The sequence below is a fragment of the Coffea arabica genome, chromosome 1c (genome assembly GCF_036785885.1).
Source record: "Coffea arabica cultivar ET-39 chromosome 1c, Coffea Arabica ET-39 HiFi, whole genome shotgun sequence".
NCBI lineage: Eukaryota > Viridiplantae > Streptophyta > Magnoliopsida > Gentianales > Rubiaceae > Coffea > Coffea arabica.
In genome coordinates, this window is record NC_092310.1 from 56417157 (window position 1) to 56433069 (window position 15913).

The window sequence follows — 15913 nt, forward strand, 5'->3', positions numbered from 1 at the left end:
TAATCACTCATATTTCGATGGGCAATATGCTTGTTTCACTAAAATTAGCTATCTTTTAATATTCCCTACATTTTATTGAAATGCTATATAGTTTGTGTAAAAAAAATGCTCCTAGTATTCTATGAATGAAGGTGTAGAACTTGAGGAGATGAATGGACAGGGTAGCTCATGGGAGAGGAGAATAAGTACAGGCCCCAAATTCAAACCATCCCACTTTAATAAAAAAAAAAAAAGAAATTTAGTATTTGATTTGTCATTATTTTGTGATAAGATTTTCGTATGTATCATAAATATATTTTGTAATTATTTTTATATTATTTAAGTAATAATTTTTATATTATATATATCACACCATAAAAAAGTGTTACAGTATAATTATAAATGAATTTTAAATAATCTTTAATCCAAACAAAATCAAATTATTGAAATGCAACAAAAAAAATTTTTCCCAAAAAAAAAAAAGGATTCTTACGCTCTCAGGGGGGGAAACCGGATAAGTTGGTATCTGAGTAAAATGACAATAAACCCCCTCCTACAGCATGAATAGAAGGGCAATCAAGTCAAAGCGTTCCAGCTGCGGGAAGGGAAACACGGTGCATGATGACGATATCACCAGCCAAACAACATAAAAAAGAAAAAAATGACACAATGCCTCGCCCCAGAAATACAAAGCACAATAGCAGTAGATTGACACCCCAAACGACATCGGACAACATATAGAAAATAATAAGAAGGGAGCCCAATTTTCGTTCCCTCTTTCATAACCGGAGTGGGAGTCACCAGTTTTCCAGGAACAAGAATTAGGGTTTTTATTTCTGTAACAGAGAACAGCTGAAAACGACGAAGTATCTGCTAACTCAATACCCTAACTCACCACCTTCAACTTCTTCACTCCAATCGGGAAGCCTTTGACGGAAGCACCGTTTCTTCTGCATCAGTAGCGGAGCGAACCACTTCGGAATCTGAGGTGAGCTTTTCTTTTCTTTTTTAATCTTGATTAGTGACCAGCAGTACCTCAAATTTTGACTGGGTGTACGAGTGTAATTCGGTACTGTTTTGCTGAATCATTGTGCACGCAATAGCCCTTTTATTTTTTGCTGGGTTGTTCTTTGTTGGGAATTTTAGATGGATATCTGGGATAAAAATGGAATCTTTGATTGTCATGGAAGTTAACTCCTTGGCCCTTTCCTGGGATTATTCTACTTTTTCTGGCTACTTTTAGTTAATTGTTGCCTTTGTAGTTTCTATGAAGCATTAAGGTGACTTTTGGATAAATTCTTGAGCAATCATTGGCTGTTAGCAGATAAGAGAACTATATGTTGTGATTGAAGTTCCAGGATTTCACCATGGGAGGATATCAGAACTTTGGCTCTTAGCTTAGCCATCTGTTTTTTTGCTCTGTTATACGCTTCATTAGTTGATGTGTATTTCGGTTGGATTTTGATTCTTCCGTTGACAATATTGAAATTGCTGACAAAATAACGGTGTTCAAATGGGAGGTATATCTACCAAGGAGTTTTAGAGCTGCCATGTTACAAAGCAAGAACTTCATTATCAAATTCTAGAACCTTACGTTGCAAAGTTGAGAATTTTGTTAAAGTTGTGAATTTTACCTGGCAAAATTGAGAACTCTCGAGTGCTCAACATGAAAAAGTTGAGAATGTTAAACCTGTCGGATGGTGAGGTTGAAGACTTTAATCTGCAACGTTGCATTCAGGAGAAGCTTTCTGATTTACCCAGGTCAACATATAGTTCAAAACTACGATAAATGATGGGCATTTCAGGAGGTTGCGTGTGGCCTTTGACTTGAAAAAGTATAAATCTGGCAGGTATTAAGAAGCGCCAACTTAAATTTTAACATTAGAGTGACACATACTGTTGTCACATGGTAACCGTTAAATGCATGCTATGCTGGTCGATATGGTAGGTGGATATAAAAGGTAATTGCCTCACTAACTGGATGGTATGTCTCCCTAGTTTATTGACATCATTTGATTGCCCCCGTTTACAATGACAACAACCAGTAGTTTAGGGACTCCAGAAGCATACTGAAGCATGCTTCCATTCCAATGTACAATATTTGCATAGGCATGGACTGGCTTCTCCTTAGATCAAGCGCTATGATCACCTGGAATTTTGGAGCAGGAGATCCTGAAATATTTAGAGCATTAATGCCATGCAGTGTTTACCCGAGGTCTTAGGTTTTGTCATGACATGGTTGCTTAGAAACTGGTTGCCAATTATGTTGGCTAGGTTCTAAGAATATATCTAGTATGTTATTATTGTAATCTCCAGGTGCTGTGGAGCCTAAGTATAGTTCGCCTTATCCCTGCACATAGAGATGTCTATTTCATGTGTAAAAGTTGAGACCTTCTAAGCCTGGACAGGAGCAACTTCATAAATTCCTTAAGATTGATTGAATTTGAAAATTCATTGTTTGAATAAAGAAACAATTGAGTTGGATTCAATTGAATGGTACCAACCAAATGGAGAGCTAATACCCAATTCTGATTGAATTAATTGAATTAACTGATCGACGCACTATTGGATATTTGTTTATCGTCTGTAACATCTACCTATTCTGCAATTTCAACCAACCCACCCAGTGAGTAACTCTTAGGTAAACTAATAAAAAGGGGTTTCGGTTTCTCTTGATTGATTACAGAAAAAAGACCATCCCCGTGCTTTGCTAGGCCTAGGTAAGGTGATGAAAATACAAGAAATTCTCAGAAAAAATTAGATAAAAAAAAAAGAAGATAAATATCAAAATTTATATTCCGACCCCTCTTATTTTTAGCTTGTATGCGGAAGTGATCGATGGATCTCTTGAAACAAACGAAAAGGAAATTAGATTCATCTATTTCATGTGTCCAATTGATACTCCCTCAATCCCATTATTAATGTCATGTTTCACCTTTTTCATTGTCACAAAATTAGAGTCATGCTAAAATTTTTCCCTTCCACAGTTTCATTCTTACCTCGTAGTGCATGTGTAAAAAAGTCTCAAGAAATTTAGTGGGACCCACTATATATTGCCATTTAGAGAAGCTAGAAGAGTGTGCAAGACAACTCCCACTTTATAAGGCTAATATTGGTGCGTGTCTTTAACGTATGAAGAGATGCATTTGATTGAGATGGGGCCCATAGAATTATGACTCTTTGAAAAACACAAACTTCAGCTGTCTAATGTACTTCTAGTGAGGTAAATTTGGAAGTAAAGCATCTGGCAATAATAATCTACTGTACATAAAAAGTTGCAGTCCCAAAAAATGTCTCTAAATTTGGGACAGAGGGAGTACTTTTGAAGCTGCCATGGGCTTTATACAAAAGCCTCTTTTCTTTCTTTATTGCCCTCATTTTCTTTCATTGTTAATTCTCTTTTTGTGGTAAGCTTACTATATTGCAATCTACATTACCCTGCTCTTTCTAATCAATCTTGTTTGATTGTTTGAGTTTTGAAGTAGTCCGCTACTCGTATACCCAACATCTTCTCCAACCTAGGCAACCTGTACTTGTTTAGCATACGAAGTTAATTAGAGCAACAAAGGTTCATGTTATTTTTGCATGTTTTCCTTTCCTTTTTTTTCAATTATTTATCTTGGAGATGGTGCCTGTGTATTTTCTTTGAAAGGTGGGAGCCCCTAACACTATTATGAAATGGCAATACAATATTAAAGAAGGATGGTGCCCGTTCAATTTGTCCTTATAAATTACTCCCTCTATTCCACTTTGATAGTCTTGTTTTCCTTTTTTATCCACCCTAAATTATAGTTCACTTTCCAATTGAAAAATATAATTAACTTCTCTAAAATACCCTTATTAATATGTTTGTTATCAGTGGGTATAACTTACCTTATTTAATATAGTTAATTTCTTTATCAATAATTGCTTTGGTTCATGCCTTGAACGGTGCAACTTTCCATCAGTATTGTTGTTGTAATTAATGTAAAGGTATAATGATTAGTCACACTCCTAATATTAATGTAAGGGTATTTTAGAAAAACAGTAGGTTAGATTTACTCTTCCAGCAAAGTTAACAAATTTTTCTTAAATTGTGTGAAAAAAAAAAAGCAAGACTATCAAAGTGATATGGACGGGTATTATCTTCGCTTTTCATTTGAATTGTTGATACCCATGCTTTTTATGGTGGTACTTACTACTGATTGTTAACATTTGAATCACTTTGATGAAGGAGAACTAAGTAACATGATGTTGCCTTTTGCATTTGCTCTTTTAACTAAGGATTTATATTCAATTTTAGTTGCTGATTTATACCATTTTTTGCAGGTTAAATATCAGGTTGTAATGGTCTTCTTACATATTTGATGCTGATTGATGGATCCTGATAGCAAGAAGTTTGGAAGAGGTAAGATACTTTAAGGATCAGATGTTGCGTGAAATTTCCTTTTACCATATTATGGTGTATTCATTCTTGTTTGGCATGATTTTGTTTTTCAATCTATCAGATCGAGATTGAGATTTTTTTTTTTAACTTCTAGAGTTTGTGTGCATGCCATCCATTTCATAAGTTGGTTTGAATTGAATAAGAAGATGGCTCTTTTGCTATTTGCTTTCTTGTGAATGAATCAAATGGAGCAGGCTTTTGAGGAAATTACGGTGTCGGACTTCCTTGCTTAGTTTTTTCCCCATTTAATTCCCTTCTAAATTTTGACTGGCCTTGTGCTACTGTGAGAATGAGCTCTTTTACTTGATTATTCTGTTCTATGGAATGTATCTCAAAGTGTTTGGTAACGTACTTGAAACTTTCATGTGTAGGTTTGCCTAAAATGTTTATTGTCTGTTGAAATGTCGAAGATTTGTTTCCGTAATGTGTAACGTCTAACTATTTGGTGCTATTTATGATAATAGGACCTAGAGAACTTACAGGTGCTGTGGATCTTATAAGCCACTACAAACTGTTGCCTCACCACGAATTCTTCTGTAAGAAGTCACTACCCTTGTCTATCTCCGATACACACTATCTTCATAATGTGGTGGGAGACACAGAAATTAGGAAAGGTGAAGGTATGCAATTGGATCAGCTCATTCAGGACACTTCCTTTTCAAGAGAGGCAAATGCACGCATACAGCCATTTGACCTAGATGTTCTGAGAGAAGCCTTCCAATTACGGGAGACTGCACCAGTTGATCTGCCTCCTGTAAGAGTCTACTTATTATAGTTTGTTGATTTAGCTGCTAATGATCCACGATGGCTCTTTGTTTTATGTCGTTGATTCACTTAAAACAAGGGTTTCCGAGATTCTTTTTCTATTTGTTTTGCTTCATTACTCTTTTTATACCTGATGGGTGAGTACTGATACGTCGCATCATCGGTGTGTTTTGAAGTCTGAGAAGGGTATTCCTACCATAGCTGCAAAATCAAAAAGCGAGTCTAAAGACAAGGAAAAGAAGCATAAAAAGCACAAGGACAAGGACAAGGACAAGGACAAGGATAAAGAACACAAGAAGCACAAACATCGTCATAAAGATCGGAGTAAAGATAAAGACAAGGAGAAAAAGAAAGATAGAAGTGGCCATCATGATTCTGGTGCTGAGCACTCAAAGAAACATCATGAAAAGGTTTGGATGTTATGCTCTGTTGCTACTGCTATGCCTTAACGAAAGTCATGTGTCACGACTTGTAATAATGCTCCATAAATTTTCACTTTAATTGGTTAATTCTTTATTTGATTGCCCTTTCATGATCACTAGCCCATTATCACTGAGCAAATTATGTGATTTATGAATTTAGAACCCAAATTTGCTGGGTAAATTTTGTTGATGGTTTTGGCAAGTTGCTGTAACCCATCAAACTTTGTATGTGTAGGGATGTCATATCTTTCTTTCTACGTTTTGATGTACTACATCTAATTTAAGACCTCTTTTGCCTAATTGAGTTTCAGAAAAGGAAGCATGATGGGGATGAAGATCTCAGTGATGTTCACAAGCACAAGAAAAGTAAGGTACATGGTTGACATGTTCTTTCATTCTATTTCCCTGTGGTTGGACTGTCACTATTAACCTGTTCTGCTTTTTTTATGTCATTTGAACTAGCTTCTTCATAGTTGTGTTGCCTTCTTACAATTCCAAATCTTGCAGCATAAGAGCTCAAAGATTGATGAGATGGGTGCGATAAAGGTAGCAGGCTAATTAAAGGCAGACAGTTCTTTGTAATTTTTTAGTCCTCTGATGTTGCAGTTGAGAATTTGGAGGAGTCCTTTACTTACTATTGTTCAAGTCCATATATCTGAGGTACAGAAATTCCATATAATGACTATGTCCTGCTATTATGTCCTGCTAAGACCTATATTAGAAGACAAATTCCATATAATGACTATTGTGTTTCTACTAGAATTAAACTTCTTTGGCATGATATTTTTTCTTCTCTTGTTGAGAGGAATGAACAATTCTTTCTACATCCCCAAATGCATTTTGTTATTGTTTCTTTGACATTACATTTTCTTCCATAAATTGAATAGTACTGCAAGCAATTTTCCTTCTCTCCCAGCAACTTCATCTGTAAAGATGCAATATGCTATATAATTCGTAATCACCCTTCCCCAAAAGTCGGTAGCTGAAGAAAACTTGCTTTTCTGTCTATTTCCGTAAAGTTCCGTAAAAAAAAGAATTCCTATGTATATTTTGTGTTGGACTACCCCCAAAAATTTGAATTATGGTGGATAATAGATGAGATAAGAATGAAGTTGAAATCCAACAATGCTGCCACTTTGCCTATTATCTTATATTACTCAGAGTGTTGTTTTGTTTTACCAGTGTTGCTCATGATATGATTTTTGATACTGTTTGCAAGTTATGCAGTTAAGACTATAGGATCCGTTTGGATAGTGTGCTTTTTGGGTTTTTGTTTACTTTGCTGTATCTGTTTTAGAAAAAATGCCGGTGTCTGTCCAAAACACTGAAAACTTTCTGTGTTTTTCAAAAGATTACGTTCACCCTCCCCCACCCACCACCGGTGTCCTATTTAATGTACTTCTTTTTGGTGTTCTTCTAAAACTTTGTTATTATAGATGTTGTTTTAAACAAACTTTGTTTTCTAAAACAGGCCAAAGACAGGCCATCCAAATAGACCGATAATTGATGGAAAGAAATTGAGGTAAACAGAATATAATGATGAATGAATTGACCCGCTACTTCACTTAAAAAGTATGTAATGAATTATAGAAATAAGCCTCCCCTTCAAAATGTTCTATGGGATTGGTTCTGTGACTCAATTTCCACCTTCCTGCAGTTTTATCAATATTAACTGAGAGATCTAGGGTCCAACACTAGATCCAGGCTCCTTGGAGCAGCTTCTGTCTTCTTTCTAGCATCTTTCCTTGCCGCGAAATTTCCATTAGGCCTCGACCACACTCAAGAACTTAGCTTCAAGGGCTAAATAGGCTCGGTTAGCGATTTGCCATGTCAGAAGATTAAATGACTGCAATTTCATCAACCATATGCATATCCTCTCTGGACGCAAGATTTCTTTTTGCTAAGCTTTGGAGTTATTATGGTTGTTGGAGGATGACTGGTAATACAAGAAGATGAAGTTAAGGCTTGTGTAAAGAATAGGATTTGGTTATTATGGTTTTTTGGAAAATGTAGTTAAGGATTGTGAAAAGAAAAGGATAGTTAAAAATAAAATGATGTTGAGAAGGAGATGGTAGAAGAAACTTTTCCCCCCTTCTCTCTGAAAAATCCTAACTTCTGATTTAAATATAGATTGAAGAAATTATATTTTTTCCCTTCATTGTAGCAGTATGCATTTCTCCCCTCTTTTAAGGAATTTATGGTCCCTTCCACTGGTAATTGAAACTAAACATGGCCTTTGATTCAAGTCTTGTTGACAATTTGCAGCATGGATTAAGTGTGGTCTAAATTGGAAACTCAAAGAAAAAGGTAATATTGGTAATCAGAGATGTGTTGGTAAGTTGTATCACTAGAAGTCTTGGATAGACTTATGGGTCTAAAATGGAAAATCAAAGGAATGGTAATATTATCCAGTAGAAATATCTCGTTAACTGGGGATCTTGTAAAAGCCTCGGATTGGAATCTTTGTGGGCATTGTTGAGTATGATGAGTCAAATGTGGAAACTCAAAGAATATTGTAACTTGTAGTCTTACAACATCTACAATTTGACGTCGTTTGTTCTTTCAATCTTCTCCCAGTATGAAGTAATAGATCTGCCAGTCTTACTTGTATAGTATGCAACATTGGGGATGATATTTGGCACCTTCACATATGTGGAAAAAATAAGCTGCTATTGGAGAGTGTGATTTTATCTGCTTAACAGTTAATTTGAATGTTTTACTGTTAAAAAAATGGGCTCTGAAATGCAATTCAGGCATGTAGTCATTCTTGTATTGCTTCTCAGTGTGGAGAATCGTGTAGCTTGATCTTTGATGACCTATTGTTGTGCAACCTTGAGAAAGTGAAAATGCAGATGAAGAAATGCATGTTTTGAAATCATTTATCTCATTAAGCAATAATATTATTTTTATTCATCAGAACATGCTATAGTCTAGGATAGCCTTCGAGGCAGGCCCCTTTTTCTCTCCTCCATTTAGTGCCCTTTTTAAGATGTTGATTTTAAGATTTATCTGCCAAAGAGTTGTTTGTGAATCAAATGCATTTTGAAATCTCCCACTCTTGCAATGCAATTTATAACTGACCCCCTGGGGGTGTCTGGATTGGGGAAAATGACCATTCTTTTGAATAAAACCGAGTTGGTTCAAGTCTTAACGGTTGGAAATAGGGGATAGGATCTTGGGTTTAAGGCCTATATTTTTGAATCTGGATCTTTAACACAACAGAATCTGAATCTTTTTTCTCCTTTCAGTCAAGCCAATTGTCATGCTCATATTCATGAATTTGCCGAGTTCTCAATAATGTCCACACCCTGATAGGGAAAATCTCTCCATTGGAATGTGTCTTATTGTAATGAGCAGCATTACCTCTGGGTCTTTACATTCATTACTTATTGCCCTTTTGATGAATATTTGATTTTTACTTTAGAAATAAACCAAAAGACTGATGACTGTGTATCTGGTGTTTCATTATATTGCATTATATCTTTCCGTGCAGAAGTCTCTGGATTAACCAAAAGAGTGCCCAGAAGGTGAATTCACCTGTTGACGTAAATTTTTTTGAAGGGTTCAAAATGCTGGAAATCATCAGTGTATATTCGTATATTGACAGTGATGTTGAATGTTTTTGAGTCTGTCTTACTTAATGTGCATCTAGATATCTCAGGTGGTGTATACTTTCTTTCCATTGTTGCCCTGGTGTTTTGTTTCCTTTAAAGAGTCCGATCAAGTTTTACAAGTAGTCATAGCCAAGTTGCAGTTCTCGGTAGTAAAGAATGAATAGGCTGAGATAGGTGAATGTGTATTCTAATTTCATTCCCATTTTGGTCAGAGAGGAGGGCGGACATCTTTTATTCTGTGTAGGAGAACTTGTCTCTTTCGAAGGAATTAATTTTCTGTATAATGGAATAATTGATGGCTTATTTATCAGGGCTAGACATTTCATTGTAAATATCAGAATATAGCTTCAATTGATACTATTTTGAGTCATTATATCTAATATTCTTTGGAGGTAGCAATATGTTACTTATTTGCTTAGCCTATGTTCTATGTACTGGACTTAATTAATCGTTCAATAATATTGTCCTTTATTTCCTAATTATTGGTGCCTTGTATGCTTCGTGTGCCTAGCGATCCCTTGGCTTTCTGTCTGTGGTGTCAAAGACGCATTGTTAGGCTTCCTATAAATTGGGATCTCCCCACAGAAACAAGAAAATTGTGATGGACGATTCTGGTTCAGCCCAAGATGAATGGAATAGGCATTGAACTGTTTAAGTCGCTTCTTGCTGCAAAGATTGGGGGATCTGGGACGACTTTTCCGTCAACCTTTAGTCTAGCACTTAATCTCTGCCAGCTCCAATCCTCATTCAAGTATGACATCCCCTCAAAGCCCGTGTGTAGAATGTTGTCAATGGAAATGTCCTCCTATATAATCTATAAAAAGATGATCAGGTCTTCCAAAACAGGGAAAAAAAAAGAGAGAGAAAATCCCTTTTGTAGTGGAAAGAGTGAAATGGAAGAGTCCGTGGATTTTTTTGATATGGTATTGGAGAAAGGGGAAAAGAGAGGGTTCATAAGTACAAGGATGTATTGGAGAGAGGGGGAAGGAGAGGGTTTCGTGGTTAATGGCCGGTTGGGTTTCACCAATTGGATGCTTAACCTCGTCATAGTAGTGCTGTGAATGACAAACCCATCTCGTCAAAATGATTGGTAGACAGGTTATGAACAAGTAATTTTCTTGATGACCTTCATCAATAGCAACATGATACCGAAAGTGTTCATAATTATGGCTGAGAGGGAGAGAGAGAGAGAGGGAAAGAGGGAGGCTCTTCATCCTCGAACCCATATTGATTGCTTTGCTTTGTAATCTCCTTTTTGTCAGCTTTTCTCTTCTTCATTATTTTTCCCTATTGGAATCCCATGATATTTGTCCCTTAAGGGCGGTGAAGATTGTTGGGCCAGAAGTAAAAGATGATGACAAAGTGATCAAGATGATGTAGAGATGCTCTATTTTCTGAATAGAAATGATTGCATATCAACGATCATGAAGACGACCTCTGCCGCCAATCTCACCTCACCTTATCATCTTACAGTTGATACGTGCTTAATTGATTTGATTTGCTGAGCTCAAATGGTAGCACTAAAAACTTTCTGAGGCTTCATTTCACGAAGCAGAACGTAAGAAGAAGTTATCAGCCAGGTTAGTACTCTAAACTTTGGAATGGGATTGGAGATCGCACATTATATTATAGTTTGGTGTCCATTGCATTTGCGCCCCTGACTCTGAAAAGTTACTAGTAATAAAGTGTAGTCTTTAAAGAAGGTTACACTACTGCTTTAGAAACCACCCCAAAAAAAAAAAAAAATTTGCTGAAAAAAGATATAAAAAGGTAGAAAAACAAAGTCGAAAAGCTACAAGTCTGAGATCCTCAAAAAGGATGATTAGCGGAGTGTATTTCTTTTTCCTAGGAGTATATCATAGCAGTGTATGATGCATTACCGTAATACTACAGTGTTTTTTTTTTTTTTTGTGAGAAACTACAGTGTTTATTTTGTTGTCGTCAATCCAGTGATGGTGTGTCCGAGACAATAATAGTGGTGACTGGTGAAGCGATAGGATGGGACACTGTTTGTTTGGATTGGCTTGATTTGAAATAAAAAAATTTACTTCATAAATTTTAACTATCTTTTTATCTTTTCAATCATCTTTTTATCTCAAATACACCGTATCACAAAAAATATTACAATAATTATTTCAAATAAATCAACCAAATAAACTCTTATCCAAGCGCTTTTCCAATGGGGTTTGTGCCTGTGGCGACTACCGAGGCAGGCGCGGTTTATAAAGGCGAAGAAAAATTTGGTGGCTTATCTAATAGATTCTAGTCCCAGTCCCAGTCCCTCTTTAATTTTCTCTATTTTTTCATTCAACATGACAGCCATGGGAATATGGACATGGGGTCATCTTTATGTGAACTAGTTTTACATTAGGCATAATTGCAGAAACCTCCCCCGAGGTTTTATGACAGTTGCACTCGTCTTTCTTGAGATTTGAAAAATAGCACCGACCTCCCCTACCATAAATTTGAGACCTATAATTGACGTAAGATATGATAAATTTACTTCATATCCTAAGAGTTTAAGGTTGTTAGTAAACAAATTTGGGACGAACAAAATTCGGCCAATAAATAAGTTTAGGATAACTAATTAAATAAGATTAATGATTATTTTTTTGTTTTATTGGGCACTGTAAGTGCACTTACAAAATGGTGTCATTTTGATGCTCGAACATGGTGCTATTTTGTGATTGATAACGATTGAGAAGACAATAAAAATTATATAGTTTCTACATAGAAAAGAAGCAGAAACAAAAAAAATGTAGCAGAAAGAAATCTCCAAATAAGTTTTGGTAGGTTTGATTGAACTTATTTTATTTTATGCATTCATAAAACAACAGGAGAAAGAAAGTAGAAATCAAGGCAAAATCGGAGAATTTTTCTTTTAGTAATTTATGGCAATCAAAGGATGATATGTAAGCAATCTTTTATCATTTCAACTCAATACACACAAAGTTGTGGTGTTAGTTATAGTATGATGAAATTGTTGTCTCGATCATGAGAGATCATAACTGTGTATGAAATATGATAAATAGTGTAAGATTAACATACTGTAAAGTATGATAATAAGAAACGCTCTTGTACTGATCAAAGGTGAATTTTTTTGCTTGATCAACAGTCTCTTTACATGCTTTAAAATCTCATATTTCTGAATATATGTTTGTTGTTTCTTTCAGATTTTACTGCTGCCATTGTTTTCTTTGCACATATATCTTTCTGTATGTCACTCATTGCTGTCATCTCTTAATATTTTTCATTCTCTTACTAATAATATCTCACAATAGGCAAAAAAAGGTACAAATGAAATAAAATTATTATCTCACTTCTCAAAAGACTTTTTTAATGGCACTTTTTTTAACATGGATTGGCGTTGCTCTGAAAATCTTAAGTTCAAAAGAGGTTAGTACTACTTTTTAAATCTTAGGGGAGGTGAGTGCAACTGTCAAAAATCTTAGGGAGTTTCTGCAATTATCCCTTTACATTGTTGTACCCTGCAAAAGATTTTACGAGCAACACTGGTGAAGTGGAATACGTAAAAGATGCTCTGGACCTTTAATACTCAATTGGAGATTATACGTTTTCAATTAAAAAGTCCTCTCTCTCTCTATGAACGTTTGAGTCAAGACCCATTATTGCACAGGGGTTCATATACAGGAGGGCATCCTTTCCTTCCTCTTCCTCCTTCAATTCTCTCCTAGTACTGGGTAGTATTTATTCGAAATTCATTGCGAACGTCAACTCAAGTGTAAAGGAACAAGAAAGGCGGCAAACGGATACCCACCGGCCCACCTTCTTCAATTCTCTTCAAACCTCATGGAAATCTCTAATGCGTACTGCGTAGTAGTAATTGGGAAACGCCCTAGTTAATTGCATGTTAATAACTTATTTGTCACGTCTGAGTCCTAGGTTAGTCTTACTGGCTAGTACTAGTTGTACCGGATAGCTCCAATTAAGCATTATTGATCTCTTCCACCTCCAATCATGTGGTAATAGCTCCGGCGAGGCGAGAGTAGTGGAGGCCAGGTTCGTGTAATAGGAGAATTATTAAGAAACCATGCAGAGATCCGGTTTACAAATTTAGTAGTAATGTATTTCTCTAATCGCGTGCGCGAGGGGTTTAAGTATTCAAGTAAGTACTTGCAGTAGTAATTAATTAGAATGAATCCATGCATGCTCCAGAGTCTTCCATCCTCACCACTGACTCAAGAAATGCGTTTCTTTTTTCGTTCTTTTTCTCATTTGTTTGATAACATCAAGGAGCTCAAAGGATTATGATGATTCGAACTTCGAAAACCCTAGATAAACTATCATCCTCGGTAATGATGATTTTCGCTGGCTCACACGAATTACAGTAGAATGATGCTGCTTTCCCTTCATGCATAACAGTAAACCATAATAATGCCGTGAAGATGAAGGCAGTCAATCTTGTAGTAAATGAGTGGGTTTTACAGCGTAATGCGCACTAATATTCTTCGTTGTTTATTGTTGCTGTCGGCCACATAATTAGGGATCTGGTACAGCTACACCTGCCATTCCTGCACACGCAATTAACTCCACTTTGTTCTCTTACACGCACACGATGCCAGTCCTGCAATTAACATTTTATTAAATTTTATTTTTTGTAACCCGAATCATGCCGGACTCGAACCTAGGATCCGAGCCAACACACCAAATCAGAGGAGTGCTTCACGGCTCCACGCAGCAACTCAGGGCAAGTCACGGAGATTTAAGTCCAGAGTAAGATTCGAATCCAATATCTCAAGGGTTCTTAAGAACCCGCTAGACCATCCCTGTAAGGGTCACGTAACATATTATTTGAAATAGTATTTGAATAGTGTATTATTTGGAATAATTACTGTAGCACTTTTTGTGATGTGATGTATGTGAGATAAAAAAGTGATTGGGAATATAAAAAGGTAGGTTGGGAAATGTGTTTACGATGCAAGCGAAATATTATTTGGGATAATTGGAATATCCAAACACTCTCATTATTATTATTATTATTGTTTGTCAAACCATGAAACCACATGCAATACATGGCTGTGAAACCAATTTAGTGGGAAGCATATTACTGTATTGTGAAAAATCAATAATGTTCGATAATTCTTTAAAACGCCAACTTTTTTTTGTTTCTTGGGAGATTATAGACTGGGCGCTTGTACTATAGCTCCAATTATAAGCAGAACTGTTCTCCTCTTAAACCAGCGATCGGATGACCTCTTGTCAATCTGATAAGGTTACCTGTGTGTCGTAGCAAAAGCAGGAGGAAAAGAAAAGGTCGTAGTATTCATGCAAATGCAAGGACATCCACTAATCAGATCAATTCTAGACTGTCAATTATGCTTTTCTCAAGATCAGTGTAGTACTAGTAGAATACTGCAATAATTGCTCTCTCCATTTATGATTAAGTTAATTGAATTAAAGTTAAAAAGGGGACAATCCCACAACACGCATGACAGTAATAAAGAATTAGCAGTAGCTTTTAGTAAGATCATACTATTAGTGATAAAAATGGATCTGCTGCTGTAGAACAGAGGACAGGATGAAAAAAGACAAACAAAATGGAGCTTTGGAAACCTCTGGCCCAAGTCCCCACACAGTAAGTACTCCTATCAGAAGAATAAGCAAAACATGAAATACATATATAGATATAGATATATATATATATATATTCTGACAGCAGTCGTAGATTTCTTTTTGTTGAGAATCAAAGGACGCTGGTTTAAATCGCAAAAGACAAGTGAGTGACAACACATCATATCGTATTGTACCTCCAGAAGAAGTGTCGGTGCCCCAGACTGAGTCCACATTACTCTACTGGGAAAGTAGCAGTGGAGGAGTCGTCGTCCCCCGTTCCAATTCCTTTCCTTCGCGAAGGGCTGCTGCAATACTTTACTGGGAACAGCGTAGTATCTGATGTTGTGACTCACAACGACTTCAATCAAATGCGACAATATCCCAAGGACACGTTACGAAAGCAGCAGCAGCATTTCTATCGATTAAGTTTTGTATTGTATGTTGCTAGTGAGAAGTCCATATCACCGAGCAAAAATCTATCTCCAGGACAGTGACAATTTGTCAACATTATATTAATTGATTCTTTGTATTGCTCCGAGAAGAGAATTATATGTGGATAAAAACTCCATCAAATAAAATCAATTAAATTCATTACATATAATGACAAATTAATGGAAGACAAGAGTTGAACTTTAATCTCTCCGACCATCAAGGCCTAATAGCATTCATTCTATGCTCGGTTTTCAAACACGTGTAGGCTTTGTTTGGACAGCTGATTATTTTCTTAATTATATTTGCTTACATCATCATTACAATTTTTAATATATTTTTTTATCTCACATACATCACATCATAAGAAAAGTGCTACAGTGAAAATAGAACTTACATACGGACTTTTTAATTCCACGAATTAAAGGACGGAGTACAATTATTATTATTACCACTGTTATATCCCATAATAATGACAAAGATAATGACCGTTATTGTGAAACTAGCACGTGAGGTGCACACATACGTGGATCCAAGTTTTAAGTAATAATATTAGTTGTATTATTATTATTGCAAAGAAAAGAACGTAAAAAGTTTAGTATATTCCAAACTTTTAAATCATTGTTCTTTATGAATTGAGGGCGACCATCAATCATGATGAATCAATGTGATAGTAGAACGGCCATCTCATTTGGTGGTGGTGG

General features: G+C 36.0%; 1 protein-coding gene across 9 annotated transcripts; it reads left to right on the forward strand.

The window, feature by feature from the left end:
* Positions 1-479: 479 nt before the first annotated feature.
* On the forward strand, positions 480-9566 carry LOC113732184 (mediator of RNA polymerase II transcription subunit 19a-like). Of its 9 annotated transcripts, none has more exons than XR_011840856.1 (7): positions 480-967; positions 4288-4366; positions 4870-5159; positions 5347-5580; positions 5898-5963; positions 6100-6252; positions 9086-9566. XR_011840856.1 is itself a non-coding variant. In XM_072080631.1 (7 exons), the coding sequence occupies exons 2-7, from the start codon at positions 4336-4338 to the stop codon at positions 9098-9100; spliced, it is 675 nt and encodes a 224-aa protein (XP_071936732.1). In that variant the 5' UTR covers positions 480-967; positions 4288-4335; the 3' UTR covers positions 9101-9566. The 9 variants fall into 9 exon arrangements, 6 of the variants coding, with proteins under 6 accessions (XP_071936732.1, XP_071936747.1, XP_071936743.1 ...); XR_011840857.1 differs by having other exon boundaries at positions 9089-9566; XR_011840862.1 differs by having other exon boundaries at positions 5904-5963.
* Positions 9567-15913: the final 6347 nt, after the last annotated feature.

Coding starts and splice junctions, on each gene's coding strand:
- LOC113732184 (XM_072080631.1), top strand. CDS start 4,336: ATGGATCCTGATAGCAAGAAGTTTGGAAGAG. Junction 5,160..5,346: donor CACCAGTTGATCTGCCTCCT/GTAAGAGTCTAC, acceptor TGTGTTTTGAAG/TCTGAGAAGGGTATTCCTAC. Junction 5,581..5,897: donor CAAAGAAACATCATGAAAAG/GTTTGGATGTTA, acceptor TGCCTAATTGAG/TTTCAGAAAAGGAAGCATGA.